Source organism: Triturus cristatus, chromosome 9, assembly GCF_964204655.1.
Source record: "Triturus cristatus chromosome 9, aTriCri1.1, whole genome shotgun sequence".
NCBI classification, from domain to species: Eukaryota; Metazoa; Chordata; class Amphibia; order Caudata; family Salamandridae; genus Triturus; species Triturus cristatus.
Window position 1 is genome coordinate 325,906,906 of NC_140592.1, and position 26,072 is coordinate 325,932,977.

Below are 26,072 nucleotides of genomic sequence, written 5' to 3' on the forward strand. Positions count from 1 at the left end.
AGATATGCTAACCTTCCTAGAGACCTGGCTACAAGAGGTGGTGGCGCCCGAGGGGCTCACGCGGTTTTACACCTTGGAGAGGGCACATAGGGTCCCGGCCGGTCCCCCGGATCCGGGCCGCCCGCCCCGGCCGGCGGTGGCCCGCCTGCTACACTACAGGGACCGCGATATCATCCTTCAGAGGGCCAGAACTTCGGGTCCCTACCAGGTGGAGAACGTTCCGGTTTCTATTTACCCGGACTACCCTATGGAAGTCCAACGCAGACGCTCCTCATTCCAGGCGGTGAAGAAGGCGCTACGGGACGAGGGGCTGCAGTACTCTTTGATGTTCCCGGCCCGCCTCCGAGTTGTGCTGGACGGGACGACATCCTTCTTCACTGACCCCGCAGCGGCCTGGAGTTGGCTGGAATCGGTCCGGACTCGCGCGGCGGCGCATGCTGATGGAGAGGGACCGCAGGGAACTCTAGCGAAGGCCCGTCGCAGCAGACGCAATAAGGTACGGACAGCGGGGGCCCGATCGCCGGGTGCATCCCAGACGGTACTGGAACGGCGAGCTACACTGCGGGCGGTCTCTGAGATTTCGGGGGCCACGGCCTCCCTGCCCAGCGAGGATTCGGGCTCCCGGAAGGGCACTGAGGACTCCCACTCTGATGGTGCTGTCGAGGAGGCGGAGGTGCTGCCTGATGTTACCCCTGGGACGGTGGACGAGTTGCTGGACGCCTGAAGGTTTGGGGAGTTCTCTGGCCATGGACCGAGGGACATGGGCAGGGAGGAAAGGGAGCGTGGGGAGAGGGAGGCCGGGCCGGGCTTTGCGGGGCTCGGGGAGGGACCGGTACCTGATGGGGCCTTCCGGGTGGGGGCTATTGAGGGGTCCTGGAGGTGAGAGTGGGGGGGTCTACAGGGAGTGGAGCGCCGGGGGAGGATTGGTGGAGTCTGGGCGTGGATGCTCTGAAGAGGACTGTCGTCAAGCCCGTCAGGCGTAGAGCCATCACCTCAACCTCACGGACATAGTGAGACTCTGGTGGCTACCAGAGTGTTTGGTTTCTGTTTGGGGTGGTATTTGGATGGGTAACTGTGGTTTAGCGCCTGTTCTGGGGAAGGGAGGGAGACCGGGGAGTTGGGGAGTTCTGGGGTTTCAGGGGATTGTCAGTGTGCCTCGGAGGGGTAGGAAAGGGTGGTTAGCTCGACGATGGGATGGGGACCCCACCTGAATTGAGATTTTTGACTTGGAACGTGAGGGGGCTCACCTCTATGGTGAAGAGATACAAAGTCCATGCCTACTTAGTGCGGAGAGGGGTTCAGTTAGCCTTCCTTCAAGAAACCCACTTAGATAGAGAGGAGGGGAAGGCATTGCAGAGGCGCTGGCGGGGTCAATTGTTCTATACTACCTTCTCGAAGTTTGCCCGGGGTGCTCTGATCTGGGTGAGAGCGGGAGTCCCTTTCCAGCCTTTGATGACGTTAGTGGACCCGGAGGGCAGGTTCGTGGCAGTGCAGGGGCGGTTGGACGGGATGGACATGACCTTGTGCAGTGTGTATGCCCCTAATGTGGACCAGGCCGGGTTCTTTTCCAGGCTGTCGGGTCAGTTGGCGGCGTATCTGACGGGGCCGGTGGTGTTGGGAGGGGATTTTAATTCAGTGACTGATGTTGAGCTGGATAGGTCCCACCCGCCCCTTGCGCAGTTGGTGGTCTGTCGGGTGGCCAATAGTAGACGGGCCTGGCAGGCTACTTGGGGTCTGGTGGACACTTGGCGTACTCATCATCCAACAGACAGGGATTACTCCTTCTACTCGGCCCCTCATGAGCTGTATGTCCGATTGGATGGTATACTGTGTTCCCCGGATGTCCAAACTTTGATGCGGCATAGTGAATATCTAGCTAAAACTATCTCGGACCATAACCCCAAGCAAGCAATTCCTACGTGGCGCCTTAGCCCCTTGCTGCTGGAGGACTCAGTCTTCTGGGCAGAGGTTAGCGGCTGCATAGTACAATATTTCGGGCATAACTCGGGTACGGCGGCAAGCCGGGCGATGGAATGGGACGCGTTTAAGGCGATTGTTCGGGGTGTTTGTATATCGTCCACGGCCGGAGTGCGGAAGACTTTATTGAAGGAGGTTGAGGGGGCAGAGGCCCAGCTGCGGACGGCTGAACGGGCGCATCAGGCGGAAGACGGTGAGTTGGCGGCGGTTGTCGAGGCGCGTGAGGGCGTGGCGGTGCGAGAGGCTCCGCTGTTTTGACCATAAAAGCTATCTTATGCGAGCGCACGCGGAAAGAGATAAAGTGGGATCCCTTCTGGCGTGGTTGGCGAACCCGACGGCCCGGGGTGAACCGATACTTTCCCTGGTTGAAGCAGGGGGAACCCCGGTTTATTCCCAGATGGGGATAAATAAGCGGTTTGCCAGTTATTATGCTGGGCTGTATGATAGCACTATGGAGGGGGAGCCTGAAGGCCTTGCGGGCTTCTTATTGGAGGCCCGACTGCCTCGACTGGACCCGGAGACTGGGAGAGACCTCGGGGGCGCTATATCGCAAGGCGAGATCCGTGCGGCGATTAGGCACATGGCCCGTCGGAAGACCCCGGGGGCAGATGGGTTGCCCGTCGAGTTCTTTGCGGCTTTTCCGGATTTGTTAGCACCGCAGCTGCAAGTCCTATACAGCGAGGCCTGGCGGCTTGGGCGCTTGCTCGCCTCTGCTCGGGAGGCGATTGTGGTACCCTTACTGAAGCCCGGAGGAGAGGCCAGCGCGCGCACGACGTACCGTCCTCTTTCTATGCTGACGGTGGACTATAAAATTTTGAGTAAAATACTGGCGTCGCGCCTCTTGACCCATATGACCGCCTTAATCCACCCGGATCAGGCGGGCTTTATTCCTCGGCGCAGCACGGCCACTTCCGTTCAACGGTTGTTGCGAGTGATGGAGATGGAACGGGACGTCTTCCCGGAGACCTGCACGCTGTCGGTCGACATAGAAAAGGCCTTTGATAGTGTGGAATGGCCCTACTTATACCGAGTGCTGCGGGAGTTTGGATTGGGGGAGGACTTCGTACGCTGGACCACCTTGCTCTATAGCGATGCCACGGCCCGAGTGAAGACGGGGGCTACCATATCGGTCCCCTACCGTGTGCGGAGGGGGACGAGGCAGGGCTGCTCCCTCTCCCCCCTGTTGTTCGCTCTGGCCATTGAACCGCTGGCGGCTCATGCCCGACGAGGGTGCGCCTATGTTGGAGTTTCCCTGCGGGAGGATACCCACTATATCTCCCTATATGCAGGTGATCTGCTGATGTTTTTGGCAGACGCGGAGAGCGCGTTGGACGGAGCGATTGCCCTCTTGGAGGAGTTTGGTAGTCTGTCCGGGCTTAAGGTCAACTGGGGCAAGACATGCTTGTTCCCGTTGTCGCAGGGAGGTCGGGCCCCGCGGGCGTTGGGACAGATCCGGTGGGAAGGCAGCTGCCTACGATATCTGGGGGTTAACATTTATCATACCCAGACTGATTTGTTGGAGGGGAATGTTGGCAGGGCCCTTCGCGGCTTGCGGGGTAGCATGGGGTTTTGGAGCACGCTCCCACTCTCGTGTGCCGGGAGGGTGGCGCTGTTGAAAATGGTGGCGCTGCCACGCCTTCTTTACTTTTTTCGCACCCTTCCTAGATGGATCCCGGCGTCGTTTTTCGCACGGCTGCGGGCACTGTCTACGGGCTTCATTTGGGGCTCGGGAAGGCGGCGAGTGGCGCTGGCCACGTTGCGGCGGCCGAGAGCGGAGGGGGGCCTGGCAGCCCCGGATTTTGAGAGGTACTACTTGGCGGCCCAGCTCCAATGGCTTACGCAGGCGGTGGCCAGGGAGTACAGAGGCCCGGAGGGCCCACAGGGCAGGCTGATTCCGCGACATGTGCTGGCCTTTATAGTCCTCCACCAGCGGTTAGACCTGGCCCAACTCACCTTGGAGGAACGTACCCTCCGGTTGTGCTGGAACAGGTGTCAGAGGAGGGCTGCCATAGTCCACCCCTATGCCCCGGAGATCCCCCTGGGGATGTGTACGGCGTTCCCGCATGGGGGAGATTGGTCTGGGCTAGCGGTTTGGGAGGAGCTGGGCGTGCAGATGGTGGGGGACTTATTTAGAGAGGGAGTGCTGTTGCCTTTCCAGGACTTGCAGGACTCTTATGGGCTCCCGCGGGGGGACTTCCTGCTTCATGCGGCCCTTGTGGTGAGCCTCCAGAAACATTGGAATATGGGGCTTTCGGAGCCGCAGACCGCCGCGGGCTGCCAATATGTAGTGATGGCGGCGGGGACGACTAAGGCCATTACTTGCCTCTATCGCCGGCTGTCGATGGAGGGATTGCACCCTCTGGGCGCCCTGAGGGAGAAGTGGGAAGCGGACCTTGAGAAGGCGATCCCCGTGTCCACGTGGTCCACGTTGGTGCGGAGGGCCTGGAAGGGAACGAGGAATGCCCGGTTTCAGTTAGTCCAGTTCTTTACGTTACACAGGGCGTACCTGACGCCGGCCAAGATCTTGCGATATTTCGGGGGGGGTACACTCTCAGTGTCCGCGGTGTGGGGGAGAGGGTGCGGACTTTCGGCACATGTTTTGGTCCTGTACGCAGTTGGGTGACTACTGGGGTGATGTTGTGGATTGTTTGAACCAGGTGATGGACCGATCCATTGCCGCGGACATGGGGGCCTGTTTGTTGCTTTGGTTTCCCCACACTCGCCGTACGAAGGTTACTAGCAAGTTTTATGATCTGGGGTTGATAATGGCCAAGAGGGAACTGACTATGCACTGGAAATCCCGGGGGGGGCCTAGATTCCTGCGATGGAGGGCGGTGTTGGCGCGATGGGCGGGGGCTGAGGGTACGCTCCGGGTGGAATTGGCCCTTCGGAGGGACGATGAGAAGGCACTAGCGACGGCCCGGGCATGGGAAGCGTTTGTGGTGGAACTTCAGGGGTTGATGTCTGATGCTGGGGAAGGGGAGAGCACATCTGACAGGCAGGAGGTTGTGGGGAGCGGGGAGTAGAAGGGGAATGGCGGTAGGCCCTGGCCGCCCGCACCTGGGCTCGGCATGAGGGAAGGTTCTGTTTGCTTAGGGAGAGGTTGGGCTCCTGTATCTTATTTATTAGGGAGGAGGGGCACATCGTAAGAGGGGTAGGGGACGGGGGCACACTGACATGGGGTGGGGGAGGGGGGGTAGGGGACTGGGTGGGAAGGTTGTTCCTTCTCCTGGATAATTGGTCTTGTTGATAAATGTGTGGTACTTCCTGGACGGGTGGAGGCAGGGGGATGTTTGTTGAGTTGTTGATTTGGAAAACAATAAAAAACGTTTCAACAAAAAAAAAAACTGCATAGGGTTGCCATATGGCCTGTATTCTTATGACATGGCCAATATTTTTATGTTTAAACCAGGACTGGCTGGTATTTACATGCCAAAACAAGTAAATATATATAGAAAATAATTGAAGGGCAGTATTTTCCCCCTCTGAAATATAAAGTGAAATCAACAATTTGAAGTTAAAAACATGTCAAAAGAATGTTAATGCGGTCTAGACTATTTTAAAATTGTCTTTAAAGCAAAATGAGATAAAATTGCTGTGTAACAAAGGAATACAGAAGACTTTGCATAAACTGTTTTTTGAGTACCAATTCCTGGCCCTTCCCAAAGCGCAAAACATGCACAAATGGCCAATATTTTTCTCTGAGAAAGGTGGCAACCATAGTAATTACCAGTGGCTGAAATTGGTTAAAGCATTCCACACTTCACCTTTTTCTTCTAGTCATTGAAACTCCCTAAGTGCAATGACTTTGCCCAGATGTATACCACACATCCTATTGGAACATAAAAAGCATTCTGCACCAAGGTATGTATGCCTAACAAGGCTGAGACTAGTCTGGGTTTGCTTGTGTTCCTATTGAGAAAGCACCTGAATTGACAGCTTGGGTTGGACTGTTCTTCTCTGAGCAGGTCCAAGACTAATTTGCATAGTGTGGATCTCTGACACTATTGACACAGGAACAAAAACATGGATTCGACGTTTGCACAAGTAATTACTAGTGCCTACAATTAATTCAAACATTCCTCCCATCACAGTCTTAACAGAATTGCTTGGGTTATAACGTTTTTTTATTTTTTACCTCCAGCCATATACATATATACATTTCATAAAGACCATAGTGCAATTAAAGTGATAAGGCAGGGGTAAATCTCAATACAATGCAAAATAATGTCATCAAGAAAGTGGGAAACTGGAAGCCTCGAGAGAATTCTGCCATGCAATAAACAACATCAATGGAGGTCTCATACGTGGTATGATAAGTTAAAAATTGCAAAATTTCAATCAGTCATTTATACAACTTTATTATTCTAGGTTTGTTTTTTCTTCTCTTCTAGACAACGGTGACTACTATTTTTATATAAGTTCATTATTTTAAAGAAAAAGAACCTTGTTACTCTCAATCTGATATTTATTGTATTGTATATTAAAATTTAAACTTGAGTCTTCATTAGTATTTTCCCCATAATGCAGTCAGTTGTACCTCAACCCACATTTCTTACACCTCCAGGCAAACCCATTATTCCATTGGAAGACTGTCCGAAGGCATCTGAAACCTATTTGAAAGCCATAGGAGGAATGTGTTTATAGCGAAAAGAAAATTTGCGATGCTAAATCATCACTTGAGGGTGGAGGGTAAGAAAGTATTAAAGATTTAAGCAAGCTTTTGTAGTAAAAAATGGAAGGATGATAAGGTATCAAATATGGAAGACGAATAGGATGATGAATAAGTGGCAGCAATTAAGGCATTATAAGAAAATTTTGAAAGGAAAATCATTGTAACTGTAGCGAGACATAATTTTTTTATCTTGGGCACATTTACCAGCGGAAACGTTTGATCAACATGTGGATGTATTGGCTACCGGAGTTGCAACCTGCAAATATAGAGATCTGCAAGATATATTATTATTTGCGATCGATTAATTAACCTCGTGGCAAGTTTAAGGATTCAAAAACAATTCTTAGGAATGAAAGAACCTTTTTTAGAAAAGTCCATAACCTTGGCTAAAGACATTGAGAATACATAATGCTATGAAGAATTGAAAATGCCCGAGGGTGTGAGCAGGAGGAAAACTGAATCTACAATGCAGAGTACCTTGCAATTGTCAAAAAAATCCAAGGTTAAGGCTGATGGCAAACAGAAAAGATAATTTGGAAGCGACAAGAGAGGACATTCTACAGATGTGGTAACGTGAAGCATATAGCAACTTCCCATAATTGTCCAACTGCCAAGGTGAAATGTTTAAAATGTAAGAAAATAGGACATTTCTCAAGAGTTTGGAAGCAAGAGGCTACAGTTTTGAAAGGCATTGTAAACATGTTGCACGAGAATGTATATGGGGATAGGAAATACCAACAGGAATCAGATTCTGAGGATGAAGTCAAAGTGTTGGTATTGTGTGACGTGTCTTGTGAAATGTATACAGTGGTAATGTGTGATGCATCCGGTGAAATTAATACAGGAATACCTGCCATAGTTAAGCCATATCACCTTCCGAAACGCATGGTGATAATGATAAAGAAACATGGTGCAGGCTGAAGTGATGAGCCTATCAATGATGGATGTAAAACAAGATTGACACTGTGGTGTGAAAGTACTGATTATTGGCTAGTTCTAATATGAATTATCTTTTAAGGGGAGGATTGCGTCCAGTCAGATATATGTTGTAGAGAAAAGAAGGATTTTATTGGGATGGCAAGAGCAATGAGCATTGGGGATAGTAATAGATTCCAATTCCAGCAAGCAGGTAATAATGTTAGCTCAGGAAGAGGTGCGTAAATGTGTGCATGAATTTCCAAACTTCTTTGGGTGCGATCTCGGTACACTGAAGACGTTTGTACGTAAGATTGTTTTGAAAGAAGTGGCCATACCAGTTGCACACAAAGTGCGTAGTGTGCCATTGGCTTTAAGAAGTTCCTTAAAGGAAGAATTAGACAGATTAACTAAGAGCGATAGAATTTAAGCAATAGAATCATCAGTGGTTAAGTCCACTGGTAATGGTCTGTAAATCCAATGGCAAAATCGGGAAGTGCATTGACCTTAGATAGATCAATATTAAAATAAGAGAGGATTGCCATCTCCTCCCCAACACTAGGTAAATGTTAGCGAGAGTTAAGGGTGGACAATATTATTCCACCCTTGATTTATCAAGTGCATAACATCAGATACTGTTGCATTGTAAGCATTTTATTTCATTCGTCACGCCAGAAGAGGCGTTCCATTTTGTGCAGATGCCTTTGAGGCTAGCTTCCGCATCAGCTGCCTACCAACGGATACTGCAGCGATTGTTGGGAGATTTAGCATATGTGAAATTGGTTTAGGATGAAGTATTAGCGTAGGGTGCGGTCAACAGCTATGATGATTTTCTGAGAAAAGTGCTGAGGATTTTGGAGGAGGCTGGACTTACTGTAGAAATTGATAATTGCATATCTGCAGTTAAGAAGGTAGAGCATTTGGGTCAGACCATGAAAAATAACATTAATGGAAGCCTTTGAGAAAGCTCTATGTCCCCCAAGACCAAGATCAACCAAGATTTTTTTAGGGATGGCGGAGTATTACTGTGTTTGTGGACCATTTTTCAGACAAAGTTCAACCCATGAAGAAGTTGATGAAAAAGGTCAGAAGTATCACTGGTCACAGGAGTGTCAATGTGCATTTGAAGATATAAAGAAATGCATTGTGGATGCGTCAGAACTCAAAAATATTTGACTCAGGAGACCAAACCATCATAGCTACTATTGCAAGGATGCACGGGTTGAGAGCTATTTTGATGCAATCGTGCAACGGTCATGAAAGGCTGGTGGTTTCATAGAATTCTTTATAGAATGTGCCAGTTTCAAGGCAACATCAAAGGATGAATGAAAGCGTCATTGGGTAGTGTATAGGTCATTAACAACTGTTAGTTATTTGTTGAGAGCATTAAATGCTGTTAATTGACCGACTGCAGTAAGCCCAAAGTGTGAGCAAATAATGTGGTCAAAAGGCAATTAAAAGCAGTTTACGCTTTGGTTATATGGGCGAAGAATGTTATTAGAAACTGTACCCTTCATCAAATTCATCAAAGGCACCAGGTACTGCCCTTGTCCCTGGCTGCTTAATATCCCTGTTCTCACTCTCACTGAAATTCAAATGCAAAGAACAGTAGTTAAAATCAGCATTCTGAGCAATATGATTGCCTGAGCAAATCTCTCAGTTTCCTAGAGACATCATTTTATTTAAATCTCAGAAGCATTTAAGTGATCTCAACAGCTGCCTAGCTTCAACATTGGTAGAGATATAGACAGCACTTTTTATAGTGTGAATATGCAAACTATGTTTGTGTATTCAACAGAAGTCCATTCATTTTCCTTATACTCTATTGCTCAAATCAGGGCCGGCTTTAGGGCAGTGCGACTGGTCCGGCCGCACTGGGCGCTGACCTGTGGAGGTGGCGCTGACCTCAGGGGGGGCGCTGTGTTTAGCATTATCTCATGATTGGAGAGATGAGGGGAACTTTTGTCTGGTGGTAGTGAGAGAATCTGAGGAGGCGGTCATTGGGGGTGTGGGGTGCCAAAAGTGATTGTTGCACCGGGCGCCACCAGCGCTAAAGTCGGCCCTGGTTGAAATATACAGGGCACATTGCTTACCCCATCTAAAATATAAAATAGATTTGCAGTTTGCTGTTGAAAGCAGCCACAACAAATCAAACAAGCATTGGCATAGCCAATAGGTCTCGCTTTTGGGACCTTATAAGTATTTAGTTATGCAGCACAATATCTTTGGTGCAACAACATCAACTGTTGCATGGCTAAACACTTATAAGGTCCCAAAAGCGAGACCTATTGGCTATGCCAATGCTTGTTTTGTTAATTGCTGGCTTAAGAAATGACAGTCCGCAAAAGCATAATGTACATCCCACTTGCTCTATAACAGAATGTTAGTAAACATTGACCATCCCGTCTGGCTCTGTTACTGGGACAGATATATATTCAAGAAAATAAATCAGTAGTGTGCCTGTAATGGTACAAGATGTGGAACAAAATGACATTCTGAACTGGCGACTTTACGGCAAGCTACAACAGGAAAAGTCATACAGAAAGCAAAGCGGTTGCAATATCCTCACTAACGGCTGGTAAAAATGAGCTGTTACTCGAACACAAAGGATACGGCGAATTTGCAACAAAGAAGAACTTCCATTAGAGCTCCACGTATGCTGGTCCGTACCCGAATACTGCTCCTGCTTTGGTCGCCATGCTGGAGTTGTTAGCTTGGGGTTGCCTCGGAAACCAAGAGGCGGGTGAGTGACAGCCGGCGAGCCTACCATTGGGCAATGGAAGTCATATGACGACAGTTTTTTGCTTTTAATGGAAATGCGGCTTCTGGGTCTAGGAAACAAGCCATCGCGATCACGGTGAAAGCGAAAGTGATCGCGATGACGCGGTCTGTGCTTGCAAAAATGGAATAAAAAAACACGAGTGGTGACGCGAGTGGTGCACACGCGCGACGGGAAAAAGTGCTGTGCACGTGGCGCGCACTTGTGCGCGTAATTGCAAGGCGGTGGCCGGCAAGGTCGCACTTTTGAAGCAGCTACTAAATGTCTCGCCAGAGCAGCGCTTGCGCTGGCTCAGGCGAGACCTAAAAATCAACATAGGATAAGGCATCTTCAAGTAACTTAAGGATATTAATTCTTCATCTAATTCTGCATCTCTCATAGTAGAATTTAACAATGTTGTTTTGTGAGTCAAAATCTATAAATACCTGTATGTTACAGCTTTGATATATCATGATGTGCATCCACACTAACCATCAATGCTGCTTCTTATTTTAGAATCATACCATTTCTTGCTATCTTGTGCCAGAAGAACACGCAAGGAGTGCCAAAAGTAAGGCTGAGCTTTTGGGTTGCAGGGCCATTGAATGATCGACCTCTTGCACACCCTCTTTCTGGCTTGCAGGTATTTAGACATCTTCATCCCGTTGTCTAACAGCACAAGAATAACCACGTCCAGCTTCTCGTCTAGTAGCCTCTGCTGAGCTATAAAGAAGGTTTGCCTCAGTACCCCAGAAGCAAATCCATCTGCACCAAGAATGAAGATGGTCTTCTTGCTCTTGTAAACAGCATCACACAAGTTCTCAATCCTTGACTTACCAGCTACCCAGTCCCTTTCTTCTAAGCAGAGTCTAAATTGTGTGCTTCCTTTCTCTTCCAAACGAAGAACAAGCTCATTATAGACCCAATCTGTTATGGCATACTGTTGTGAGTCAAATGCAATAAATGAATCATACCCGTCAATACCCGGGCATGAAGAGTAGCCTTTCCTTAGTAATGCCTTCAAGATATGTGCCCCATACCAGATGTCCCATCCATACAGTTTCTTTAAAACTGGTAAAACTGTTAGAAATACTGCTAGTGAACATGAGAACATGAATGCCAAATGGCCATATATATCCTGGCAGGAACGAGGGTCAATGGAGAACAGATACTGTCCCCGTTTAGAATCTGGTGCATCACATATCATACCATTTGAAACATGCTCAACTGCTATTTTTGTTGTCTTTAAAAACTGGATAAACCAGTGTGCCTCACAGGTGCACTCTAAAGGATTTCCACTCACGTCAAGTAAACGAAGGTTCTGGAGGAGGACATTCGAAAAGCTGTTTTCATTTATCAATTTGATCTTGTTATTTCTCAGGTAAAGATATTTCAGAGTGGTCAAATTGGCGAAGAAAACATTGTTTAAAAATGTGATATGATTGAATTCGAGGATAAGAACAGTGAAGTTACCTCCAAAAGACACAGTTTTGTTGGGTAAATATATAAGAACGTTATGGCTGAGGTCCAGGATTTCCAAGCTGGGGAGTGAACTCATCTTTTCCCAGTGGAAAATCCTCAACTTGTTATGTGTTATAAATAGCTTTTTTAAGCTCCTAGGCAGAGATTCAAGCACAGTTGGTGGGATGCTTTCCAAATTGTTATATGAAATGTCCAAAATTTCTAATTGAGTCAGGTTGGTAAAAATGTTAATGTAGGTATCTTTCCTTCCCTGCCACATTATGTTCAATCGGTTATATCTGAAGACCAATACCTTGAGTGAAGGACAGATTAGCTGTTTGGATACCCTAATGCCTATTGTATTATATGACAAGCTCAAGAACCTTAGTGAGGTCATATTTTGAAGGAAAAAAAAGCTGTGACCCAAACCCTGTATCATAAACTGGAATTGGTTGGAATTAAGGTATAGAACCTCCAGATGGGGAAGCTCATTAAAGCTTTTGTTGTAGTACAAGTCAAACCTGTTGTTGGCGACATCCAAGAGCTTTAGTGATGTCAAATATGAAAACTGACTTCCATTCAAGCGTTGGTTAATGTAATTATAACTAAGATTGAGGCACTCAATATCTTTCATATCTCTAAAATCCTCTGGGTCTATTCTCTTAATGTTATTGAAGGACAGATCAAGAGTCTTACTGTAGTGTTTACAAGCAGGGTAGCTAAAATAAAAAGAAGGGTGCTCATCACTATCTGTATCTCTTCTGTTATCATCTACAGAACTGTAAAATTCAGGCATGGTAGTTTCGCGGGAAAGTCTCAGTGGTGTGTCTATTGTTTCCGTCTCTTGAGATGCCTTGCAGGATGTGGAAAGCGTTAGTATGTTTTCAGACAAATCAATAAGCCGAGAATAATTGAACCTGTGAAGGAGGGTCAGGTTTACATTTTCAATGAAGTTTGTCCTGAAAGTAATGTACTGAAGGTTTGGTAGACTTAAAAGTGGTTCAATGCCACTTTCATCAAGGTTTCTGAAGAAATATCCGTTGAGTGAAATGTATCTTAGTGAGCGCATATCCTTCATGGCATGGGAAAGAATTAGCTTCGAGAAAGTGTTCAGAGGCTTGTAGTTATAGTTAAGACTGAGATTCTGCATTTTGGGGAGTTTGGAAAAAAGTGTTCCATTTGCAATGACAAGAGCCAGAAAGTTGTCAGAAAGTTCCAAACTTTGCAAATTAGCTAAGGGCTCAAATATACTGTCTGGTAGCTCTCGTAAAGAGTTTCCTCTTAAATTCAATTCTTTAAGCTCCCCAAGATTACGGAATGCCTCAAGGTGGATATGAAGGGCTGAATTATTTGAACAAGGGAAGCAAGGCTGAGCAGCGTGGTCGCACCGTTGGCAGTTCCATCTCAGGTCGAGATACTTCAGGTTTGTAAGGTTGTCAAAATCTGAGGGTCTTAATTCTGGAATCTTATTTTCTGCTAAGTCTAGGCTGACCAAAGTTGATGGGAGGCCCAATGGTATGCTAGTGAGGTTGTTAAATTTTAATGAAAGTAGTTCCAAGGAATCTGCATCTTTGAAGAGGTCCCTGGTGAAGGTTAGAGAAGAGTAACATGGATTCTGATAGTAGCAGTTCATACCAAGATACAGAGCTTTCAGGTGAATGATTCCAGACATATTCTGATATTCCAAATTTACTATATTGTTCATCTCCAAATTTAACTCTATCAAATTTGAGGGCAGCCGAGGGATCACTGTCAAGCTATTACCTGCTAGGTGCAGAGTTTGTAGGTGGTGAAGTTCTACAAAAGCATTTTGGTCAATTGTGAGCCTGCAGGGCTCTCTGTCAGGTTGTAAAGTTTGAGGAGCACAGTTCCAACTTAAATTAAGGCTCTGGAGATTTGGAACTCCCAAAAATGAGTAATTCGCTATCAGAACCAGCTTATTTTTGTAGAGGTCAATCTCAATCACTTTAGGAGACTTGATAGGTGGAATTTCTTCTAAATCCCTTCGGCGGCAATTGACACAGGTGAAGTTCTTGGTATCGTCACAGGGAAAGAACCGAGGCAACGTGGCCCAGCAAATCTGCACAGTATACATCACAAGAGAAGCACGAATCAAACCTGTGATGTTCCTTTTGGAAGTCTAAAACAAATGGAGATAAGTTAATTCAAGTAGCTCTAATAAACATTTAATTACATGCAATTACAATGAAAAATAATGTTCTAATGACTTTGATATACGCATTTGACAACATTTCAGGCCAAACGTGACAGGACAGTGGCACAACTATATCACTTGTGCTATACTGCATGAGAATTGCATCCATAGCATCAACATAACCACCACAGCGCAGGGTAAGTCTTGGTAAGTAGATGTATAGTACAGAACAGTAATTATATACTTACACTGCAATATAGTTGTTAGGTCGATGTGTGGATGCAATACTATTATTGTTATTACGATTAGCCTCAACTCAGACAGAGGGAGCATACCTTTTGTTGCTCCTTCTAGAGTTTTCCAGTTGTACAGGTCACTAGCCTGGAATTGTCTTATAGGAACATTTTCTACTTCACAAAAGTAATATATATTGCATTATGTGACTCTGCGATAGTAATATAGGAATAGTTGAAGGTAACCAAGCTTCTTTTTGCCATGCTTCCAACTAAATCTCACTTTGCTATCCCAAAGCAGATCAGAAAATAACATTATTGAATGCATTGTTCATGACAGCTTAGAGAACACACTAAAGCTATACAGTTTTATGCCCTTGTTACAAGAGCCACGTTGTTCCCAATGGGCCCTGTAATAGCAGTTACTGAGCACAGTGGAATTATGAGTTCAGCGGCGACACCACTGCTCAGCGCTATTGCACCTTTTATATTTACCTGCTACCAGTAGATGAATTCCCAGAGAGGAATACTGAGGAACTACATGCGGATATCTGCATGTTGTTCAATAAAAACTCATAATCTGCTGTTTCCCCCCGAAACCATGACTCTGGTAATGGTAAATTCAGGGGAGAGAAATAACAGGGATGTTTATGGGCACTCGTAATAGGGGCCTTAGGGTACTAAAATGGGGTGCATAAAAGGATTTATGGAGTAAATTATATCAATATTGGCCTGACCTTTGTATTGGCCCCTTATTACCTGTTCAACATGATGAACTGAGTGATGTAAACGTTAAAGGCCAGATTAGGATGGCGGTGAGACTGCCACGGACAGGCTGTTGGTGGCGGAATCACCGCCATCGGAACCATTTTTACCGCCTGCCACATTAGGGGGGCCGTCGGAAAGACTGACCGCCATGCATCCAACGGGCTCCGATAGCCTGCCGGTGCGTCGGAGGGGAATCATATCCCTACGATGGTGGCAATGCCCGATGGTGGCAGTGCCTGGAAGGCACCGCCATAGGGATTATGATGTCCCTCCCCGCCGACCGGGCAGTTCAATCGCCATGAAAAGGCTGGCAGAAAGAGACATTGGGGGCCCGTAGCGGGCCCGTAGCGGGGCCCCCCTTAACCCCTGGGCCTTAAGTTTGGGGGGCACCTATGGCGCCTCCCTACATATCCTTGCACCATGTGGCAGGCACCACATGGTGCCTGCCACGTAGTGCGGGGATATGTAAAGTGACCCCTTTTTGTATTGCGGCGTATGCTGCAGCCAGCAGCACCCGCCGCAATACAAAATATAGGCATTACGACCGCCGCGGTGGCAGTCGCATCTTAATGCCTATGGTGGGACCACCGACTTACTGTCGGGCGGTCCCATTTCCGATAGGGTGCGGGTGGACAAAAGACTGCCCGCCATCCTAATCAGGCCCTAACTTATTATCTCTGAAAATCATATTGCAGTGCCTTATTACTTTCTGCCAACCCCAAGCACTAAAATTCACTAGAGCTAAAAGGGACCGCTTACTAGAGTCAGCAACCCATATCCACAGCAAAGAGCAGGAGACTGGGCAGCATAGTTTATATGCAGACTCTTGAGCATATTTATAAAAGTCCTTCAATTTTGTTTGGGCAGCTGCACCATTTTGCCCTTTTTAAAATGTTATGGCTCGCTCTAAAATTGATCCCTCATGGGTTCAACATCTTCAAGCCCTTGGGAAAGGTTCTGGTGACCTTCTTGGTAAAAGCAGGACAGTCACACACAACTGCTAACCTTCATTTCTCCACAGTAAGTGCTTTGTGTCTAATTATACATGATATGTCTGGATGTCAGGTGCTATTTTGATGGTATTTTTTTCAGTGCACAATGCATGTAGCACAGGATGGAGGTGTCTTTCATAACAGTTAAGGCAATTCTGGCTTCTGACGCTATGACAAGTTCCGGTGGACTGCACATCAAAGGCTGTATATTAGTTCTGACATTCAGCTGCTTAAGGGAAGCAATAAGGACAAAGCCTGGAGACCTGCACAGAATCCATTTTGGGTTTCTGGTCTGTAGCCTTCTATTATGCATTCTGTGATCATTTCCTTTCCCCCTCTTCCTCTACAAGGCCAGGAAGGAGCTTGAATGGATGCTCCTTTGTGAATAGGCCCTTGCTTCCCAGAAGTGCCTCCAGTTTCCCATACCCTCTGAACTTTTGCAGCCAAGTCTTTTTGCTCCTTTGGATGCTGGAATAAATCTCTGCAGCATGTGCCTGGAAAGGTGACATGCCACCAACAGGACAGTTTGCTGCTTTTCCAGAAGGATGGTCTAAGCCAAGGACCAGAAGAGAAACCTAAAGCTGCTGTTTCAGCCTGGAAGGTCAAGAGATGGACTGTCAGGGTGAGGAGAAGATACCCAAGGAAATGGTGACTGAGACCTGCATGAAAGAATTTCTTAAAGTGTGAGACTACCCAGATGACACAAATATAAGGAAATGGTGACTGAGACCTGCATGAAAGAATTTCTTAAAGTGTGAGACTACCCAGATGACACAAATATCTGCAGTCCACCTTCCCTGCATCAAATCTGAAGCATATTGATATAACAGGAATCAAACAGAACTCTTAGGTCCAAGTAAAAACTCTAATGGGTCTACCTTGTAGGGTACAAGAATGTCCAACTAGAAGAAGTAAACATCTTCTCTACTCTCTGTCCAAAAAACTGGTTAATAACCAGCATAGGTGGTGGTGACAGAGGTTTCCAAGTTTGATTCGTACCTTAACCTGAGCTAGGAGTCAGTGGAGCATGAACACGAGCAGGACAAGACACCACACACCTGCCTTTCGAGCAACTACACATAAACATACAAGAGAAAAAATACTACACACCTCCGACACTTTCTACAGAGAAACACATATTCACTGTTAAGAAGATATTCTCCAGCACACCTCCCGCCCTGTAAATGTTCAAATATTGATATTGCAACATACACATACAATTTCACAGGAAACATGTGAGACATCTGTAATACCAGCATGGCAGTAAGGAAAATAGTAAACATCACCAACAGATGAGCATCAAAATGCATCTCACACAAGGTAAAACACATAACACACTCCTTTACCCAGCGAGGTGGAGCGCAATGTAACACAACCACTACAAAATGTGGTGAAGCTAGAAACTGACACAAAAAACAGTGAGTGAATCTCCCCTTGTGTGGCCAATAGCAATACATTCCTTCCACACTGCATGCCCTGACACTATTCTCAGGGACAAACTAAACTTACTGGCCACTTCAGACATTTCAACATTGTGTGCACCCAGCAAAGAGGCACAACCCCTCACACTGTTAGATATATTGCCCATCTCTAACAGTAGGCAACCAGTCTGCACAGCACCAGGACACAGCTTATCATACTGGTACATGTGTTTCTCAATTCAGACAGAACACATCCCTAACTACTTGATAGAAGGACACAGCTCATGATAACTATATATGTGCCTGTGTTTATAGCAAAGATAGCAATCCTTCCGCCGCTGGTATTCCTTTTCCTTGGACTGACCAATTTTGTTTAATACCAGACCATGAGCCAGTTTTGGAATTCCACCCTAAAGTAACCAAAGGGGTGATTTTCCTGCTGTGGGTTCCCCTTACCCTACAGAATGATTAAACAATGTAGGTTTTAGTAGATCTTGGCAATGAGTGAGGGGTCCGCACCTTTAAATTAAACATGGGGTGTTCTGGTGGTTTTCCAAAACCCCGCCAGATCATCTCTCGGGCATTAACACAGCTGATAGATACTAGCCATAGAAACTTATTAAAGGGTTAGAGAACGCAAAGCACTGAACTACCTAAGAAACAGAAATGGGTCCTGCACACAAAGGTATTTTTAGCTGTTAACATAGGAGCATCTGGCATAGCTTCTAGACATACTTTGTATTTGTATTTGTATTTGTAGAGCGCGACATTCATCCAGACGGATATCACGGCGCTGTTTAGCGGAACATGTGGTAAGTTGTGTCAGGGGTCTTCAGCTGCTTGTACTTATGACATCGAGAAAAGGTGCGTTTTTAACTGGTTCCTGAACGACACATAGTTTTCGGAGAGGTGCAGGTACAGGGGAAGTTCATTCCAGTATTTCGCTGCCAGGTAGGAGACTGACCGACCGTCGGCTCTAACTTTTTTTATGCACTTGGGTCTAGCTAATGCTTGGTGTCTTGATCTCAGGCATCTTGTGGGGATATAGAATTCAATTTTATTCTGAAGGATTTTAGATCCAACGTTGTGCAGTGCCCTATGTGCATGACTCAGCAGTTTGAACCGTGCTCTTCCCAATAGATATATAATAGTAGCATGTTAAACCCTCATGTAGAAGAGTGTTCGAGTCTCCATGTGCTCATAAAGCAAGTTATGTTAGTGATAACTAAACTGCACGGTCTCTATGCAAGGAGCTCACTTACCTGGTTTTCCACACACAGTGAAACTATAAAGCGTGTCTAAGGCCAGAGGCCTTCAAACTGGGGGTGGGCCCATCTGCTCAGCTGTGATCATACTGTGCCAGAAATCAAAAGCAGTATAAGGCGCTCCATATACGAAACGAAGAGGGTGCTACTGGAAGGCAGTACTGTTTGTTCAGTCGGGTACTGTGTCATGTATGTTTATGGTATTTCTATTGTATATAGATAGCCAAAAGGCAGTGTAGCATTGCACATGGTTAAAGACAAGCATAAAGTCATTGAGTAATAGGAGAGGAAGCTGGGTTGTGGACTGGTATCACATTGTGATATAGTGTTCTTTAAAGAGAATATTCTTCAACTACTTTCTAAATTGGTGAAGCTTTGAGGTGGTCCTTGATGGATTTGGTGATGCTGAACTGGGTCTGGGCTGCATACATGGAATAGGCCTGGTGCCTTGTTTTTTGTCTTTCACACTGGAGCTCCGGCAGGATGGGGATGATGCGATCATATTTCTTCAGGATCAGATGTGCTGCATTGTAGGGTGCCCTTAAGGGGAGACATTGTGGATTTTAAGTAGCAATGCCGTGGGGAATTACCAACAGTCAGATGCAGGAGTACAAGGACTTGAACAGCAGTTCTTAAGTTGCTTTCTGGAAGACACAGTTTAACTTTCTTTAGAAGAGAGATCTGGTACCAGGCCATCTTTAATTTTTTTGGCAATGTGTTCCTTGAGGATAAGGTTGGTGTCCAGGGTGAATCCAAGCAAATTCACATTCGGTTACAGTTGGGGTTCGAAGGCATCAATGTTTATGTCATTGAGCCAGGTTTGTGCTGTATCTTGTTTATTGTTCTTGGCAATTAACAGGTATTATGTCTTGGTTGAGTTGAGCTTCATGTAGGCGCTGGACATCCATGTCTAGATGATGTGCAAGCAGTGTTTCAGGAGTTGGATATCTGAAGCAGAGGAGACTTTTAAGTAGCGGTGTGTATCATTAGCATATTGGTGAGTTGAGGGGGGCGTGGCTAGTGTGCCAACATGGCGGACGCGGGATCCTAATGTTCCGTCTGACATCCCTTCGTTATCCTGTATAATTATCCTCCCACTGTGCCATCCACGCTGGAAAAGTACGGCATTCAAATGGTGATGTGCTGCCGATGCTGAAAGTAGCGGACAAATGCCCAGACTACGAGTGAGCTGAGCCATTGCTGCGATACAGGTTACAGCCCACGTATCACGAGGCTGGGCAAAGATAGAGCACGGCGCCTCTGCCTGGGATAACAACGCAGGGGAAAGGAGGGCGGTCTGGGCCCGGCGTGACCTCTACGAGCAGTGTATGAACTAACGGACAGCCGGGCACGTAACAAAAGGTCCTGCAGTGCTGGTGCGGGGCGGCCCTGCCCGGACCCGGTGTTTTCTGCTGGTGCCGCTGATTGTCCTGTGTGTGGCAGAGCGGAACATACAGAGGCCACAAGGCGAGCTCCTGGAGGCGGAGGGCCACCTGAAGTAAGTGCGGAGGAGTGGCGCCAAATACGACCTCCCCAGAGGAGAACACCAGGCCGTGACTGCGAGAGCGACTGAGACCTGCAGAAACAGCACGGACCGCTGCCAGGGACAAGCGGTGGTGCTGAGGCACGACGCGGCACATAATAAAGCCGGAACAACCACACTGAGGTAGGACTTAACAGGCGGCCTACGCTTGGGGCGGGGGGGCTCCATTTGCAAGCCACCGGAAGCCTGAGAGCCGCAAGCCGCTGGGGAAAGCCTGGACCGTTTTCAACATGCCGGAAAAGATTACAGCCAGAGCGGGAGGTAATAACAAAACTCACCCCCCCAACCCGCCAGCCCAGAATCATGCTGCACAACGGGGCGAGAACAAGCAGCATACAATCAAGTCAGTAAGCACGTAATCGGATCCATGCGCGGCCGCCCTGCCACGTGCAAGAATATAGCAGTGAAGCTGAGGGCAGTACGAGGGCTCAGCGATTGCAGGTGGGCACACTAGCAAATGCGCGACAAGCCCTGCTGTCAGGGAAAGCCAGTGGACAGGAGAAGTGATTATCTGCCACCGAAACTAATCAGACCTGCTATTCATCCTCGGCTTGAACCAGATGAATCAATGGGGGACCCATGGGAAGGAAACTGATGGTCGTCCATGCCTAAATATCTGAGGCACTACAGGGAAGTGTCAGCGACTTAGCGAAGAGAGTCACGTCACCCAGGTCGCGATGCACCAGAACATCACGTGGAGTTGTACGTATTGGATAACAGCTGTGGACCTGATACCCCTAGATGGCGACTGCACCTGTCTGCACTTGACTCACACGGTAAGGGGAGCTGCGATTGCTAGCTAGTCACCACATAACCAAGGTTGAGGATTCCGGACGTGCGGTGCGTCTCTACTAAAACCACAGACTGTACCCAAGACACCTGGACTTGCCACAGGGCCCATACCACAGAGTCGCAACGCTACCAGTAAAGGAATGCAAATACCCACAAGCAGGAGTGAATGCCCACGGCACAGCAAATAGTGATGGGCCACTTACGTACTAGCACAAATCAGGGCATGGCGCGCAACAGCATCTTGGAGTTGCCGCGCACAGGGGGAGAAATGTCCACGGCCGTATCGAATACAGCACTGGCAGCAAAACTTGACTCTGTATTAGAAGCAGTGGAAAAGATAGGCAGTGTGCCGGACCGAACCAGAACCTCTCTAGAGTCCAGAATCGACGAGGTAACCATGGACTTTACACTCCTACATGCTGACCATCGCAAGTTAGCAGGGACAGTCAGCACGCACAGCCAGTCGATTGCAGAGTTAAGGCCTATCACCCAAAATCACACCACAGCCTTACAGGATATACTGGACCGAATGCATACACTTGAGGACAAAGTGGAAGATGCGGAGGGACTCTCCCGCCGCAACAACGTCCGCGTGGTTAGGCTGGCAGAGGGCGAGGAAGGGCGTCATCCAGACCAATATGTCGAACGCTGGCTGCAAGATATCTTACCCTCGGGAGCATTATCATTGCATTTTGTGGTTGAGAGAGCAAATCGTGTGCCGACCCAGAGACCCCCACCTGGAGCCAGGCGTCCATTCCTCTTCAAGCTCCTCAACCACAAGGACAGAGATGCAATACTATGCGAGACCCGGAAACTCGGTGAACTTAAGGTGAGCGGCAACCAAGTTATGATGTTTCCGGACTACACGGCGCTGGTACAGAGACGCCGAAGTACCTACACAGCAGTGAAACGCCAGCTCCATGAACTGGAATTGCCCTACTCCTTGTTATTTCCCGCCCGCCTGAGAGTGGTGACAAAAAACGGGGTTTGGTTCTTTGACTCGCCTGCGGACACATGGGATTGGCTGGAGGAGTCGGGCCTGCGGTCGGGAGTCCGACCTATGTAAGCGGGATGCACAGAAAGGCAAAAACAACAGTTGCAGCTTCTAGCCTAGAACACAGAAGGATGGAACACCAGGATGCTCTGGATATTGTTGCGGGTCTCGGGAGGGCGCAGCATCAAGACCAATATGACACATGCTCCATTGATTCAACGGCGGCCAGTGGCTTGTCCACAGGACTAGACAACCCTGAAGAACTGAGGCTCCCGTGTGTGACGCCACAGACTGCTGCTGATATCATTTGAAGAGCTATCACCAATCTGTAGGGTACCAGAGACAATTCACGCAAGTAGCACCTGAATTACGAAATGATATGTATAAATGTAACAGTCTGATTGATCTAGATAACATTTATATGGCTAACTACACGAGAGGTACTCTATGCGCAGCGCTCGCAGTGGGTGATCACAGCATACACTTAAGTAGCTCTCATGCACTGAACTTAGCCATCCACCCCAAAGGGATAAGCGAACATGTAAGCAAGCATTTAAAGAACCCAAACATGTGGTAGCACCATTTGCCTGGGCGCATGTACAATGCTGTTGACTCATTACACACCACGGTGCAAGCCGAATAAGGGCACCTTGAGGGCGCGGGCTACAGCCACTCACACGATTACTTTAACTTTCCGGGCGCCTATGCGCTGGCCTCACTGACCAACGGATGGTACATCCTACTTATTTTCTTTAAATATGAAGGGAAAGAGAAATGTTGTAGTTAAACACACACTACGCGCACCCCACCAGGCACTGTACTGGAATAGTCTCTAGATTGTTATTGTTAAACACAATGTTTGGACGGACAGCTTTGGTGCTTTCACCCCTACCTGTTAAGAGGTTCAAGGTTGAAGTTGAACCAATGTCCCCGTTAAGATCGACCTGCCTAAAATTGTATACCTCTGCTGCAAGCGTGGAAATGCCCTATTTACTCGTAAACCCGCTGAAGTTCACTATAATGCTGCCATGACGCGTGTTAATATACTGACATGGAATATACGTGGAATGCATACACCAACTAGGCGATACTCGATATTGGCTTACCTTCAGAGGCATTTGACTAGCATTGCGCTGCTACAAGAGACGCACATGTCCCAAACGGAACTAGAAAGGTTACACAGGCGCTGGAGAGGGCAGATATTTGGTACTACATACTCAGCACATGCGAGAGACACACTAGTCTGGGTGAGAGCAGGGGTCCCATTCGCACACAAAGAACTGTGGTAGATGACGAGGGTCGATACACTTTTGTACGAGGGCGGTTAAATGGGCAGGCAATACTACTAGGCTCCAACTATGCTCCGAATGTAGACCAACCCTCATCCCTCACACGACTCTCAACAAAACTGACCCCCTGGGCTGGTATTCCCAGGATAATAGGTGGGGACCTCAACTCAGTGCTCGATACTGATATAGATAGATCGTTTCCTCCCATGAATAGAACATCCGCAGTATCTAATGCCCAGGCCCTTACAGATTGGCTGACAAACTGGAGGATTAGAGACATGTGGCGTACAATACATCCTACAGAACGTATCTATTCCTATTACTCAGCGGTTCATAACCTACATGTGCGACTTGACAGACTGGTGGGTTCTCAGTTACTGCTCCCCCTAATTAAGAAAATAGAATATCTGGGTCGGACGCACTCTGACCATAACCCCCAATGGATGCAACTTAGCTGGGAAGCTGACTGACCTCCCATACCAACATGGCAACTCCAGACGAATGCACTAGAAGACCCAGAATTCTGATCCTCCCTAGGGACAGCTATCCTTGACTATTTCGAGCTCAATGAGGGCACAGTGAGCAACATACTAATAGATTGTGAGGCTTTTAAAACAACGATTAGGGGACACTGCTTAGGGGCCACGTGAAATATCCGGAAACAACTGACCAACTCGCTCACACAGTTAGAAACCCAGTTACTACGACATGAACAAGAGGGTGAAGGGAGAGGTAGAGACATGAGACACCTGGAGCAGTTGCGTGCAGAACATACAGAATTGTTAGAGCGACTAAGATGTCATAATTATGCAGAGCACACAGCCCGCACACATGCATCAGCCGACAGAGCAGGCCGGTTCCTGGCCTGGCTAATACGTCAGGAAAATGATCGCGCCCCAATTGGAACTATACGTACACCCACAGGTACTCTGTGTATACACAACATGAAATAGATAAGGCCATGATGGAACACTACGCCCAGCTATATCAATCTAGGAGACACTGCACCGAACAGGCACTAGAGGGGGTCTTAGGATCCATACACTTTTCAACAGCCTCAGAGAAATACCAAGCAGCACTTAATGGTCAGCTTACATTAGAGGAAATTGGCGCCATGGCCTCGGGAAAAACGCCTGGGCCGGACGGCCTGCCAGCAGAATACTATAAAGCTTATCAGGAGCCTCTTGTGCAAAAACTTCATGCATTGTGCAACACTGCCCTAGAAAAACGGGAACTACCCACTACAATGTGTGAGGCATACCTGGAATCCCTTTTGAAACCTGGAAAAGACCCCACGGCCCTTGGATCCTACAGACCATTGGCTTTACCGAATACCGATTACAAAATACTCGCCAAGGTATTAGCTGACAGGCTGGTGCCAGTAGTCCCCACACTGTTCCACATCGACCAAAATGGCTTTGTACCAGCACGGAGCACCTTCCTCAACTTAAGGCGTTTCTTCAGAGTGGCAACGGATGCTGTGCATGAGTGGCCTAGGGCATCTTAGATCTGGCGAAGGCCTTTGATTCCCTAGAGTTGTGATACCTGGCGGCAGCTTTATTAAAATATGATCTGGGCCTGGGGTTCCTTCAACTGGTAAATCTATTATGCACGAACCCAACGGTCCGTGTGCGCTTGGGACCGTACATGTCAGAAGCCATCCCGGTGCGCAGAGGCACCAGGCAGGGGTGCCCACTGTCCCCTCTCCTTTTCGCGCTCGCAATAGAGCCACTGGCTGAAGCAATGCGCACTACACTGGGAGACGGCATACCTCTAGGGGATGCGGTACATCAAGTCTCTCTTTATGCGGACGACCTCCTAGTATATGTGAAAGGGCGAACAACCTTTACAACGCAACTGTTACAACGCACTACACTTACAACGAAATTTTTACAACGCAACATCCACTACAACGCATTCCATTACATAGCATGACACTACAACGCATGTTTAAAAACTACCTTTACAACGCATTCCATTACATCGCATACTACCTTTACAACGCATACCATTACAACGCAATCCAACACTTACCCTACTGTTGCACCCCCTGGAGTTAGAATAGTAATTTTTACCCCTATACTATGCGTTGTAATGGTATGCGTTGTAAAGGTAGTATGCGATGTAATGGAATGCGTTGTAAAGGTAGTTTTTAAACATGCGTTGTAGTGTCATGCTATGTAATGGAATGTGTTGTAGTGGATGTTGCGTTGTAAAAAATGCGTTGTAAATGCATGCGTTGTAAAAGTGTGCGTTGTAACGACATACATCCATGTGAAAGACGTTGAGAAGGTTCCTGGCCAGTTGTCACACCTACTACAGACTTTTGCCACAGTATCTGGACTACAGGTGAATGTAGACAAATCATGTGTATATGCATTCTGCAAGGGAGGCCGAAACCCACATTATACCATTAACGGCAGAGAGGTACAATGGAAAGATGGCACCTTCCGCTATCTGGGTTTCCGAATCTACAGTCAGACGAAAGATCTGTTCGATGGGAACCTGGGCAGATCCCTAACAGCAGTTCGGTCACAAATGCGATTTTGGGGTAAGCCCCCACTAACAGTAGCTGGTAGGGTAGCTTTGGCAAAGATGGTAATTCTCCCCAGGCTTTTAGACTACTATGCTAATCTACCACTATACATCCCTGCGTCCTTTTTTGTTACATTAAGTAAATTGGTCAGAGACTTCATATGGGGCAATACAAGGCATAGAATGGCACAGGCAAAACTATACTTACCTACAGATCAAGGAGGCCTCGCAGTGCCATGCTTCGAACACTATTATCTGGCGGCCCAGCTGCAATGGATAGCTCGCTGGCTGGCAGACAG

The 26,072-nt window shown here is 47.5% G+C and overlaps 1 protein-coding gene across 1 annotated transcript in view; it reads right to left on the reverse strand.

Annotated features, from left to right (window-relative positions):
* Window positions 1-6,086: 6,086 nt before the first annotated feature.
* Window positions 6,087-26,072, reverse strand: part of LOC146797855 (toll-like receptor 7) — a 111,244-nt gene continuing 91,258 nt past the window's right edge. Inside the window, exon 2 of the mRNA XM_085625055.1 lies at window positions 6,087-13,926. Coding sequence (XP_085481181.1) covers window positions 10,813-13,926 — 3,114 coding nt within the window. The 3' untranslated portion in view covers window positions 6,087-10,812. The remainder of the gene's footprint in view (window positions 13,927-26,072) is intronic.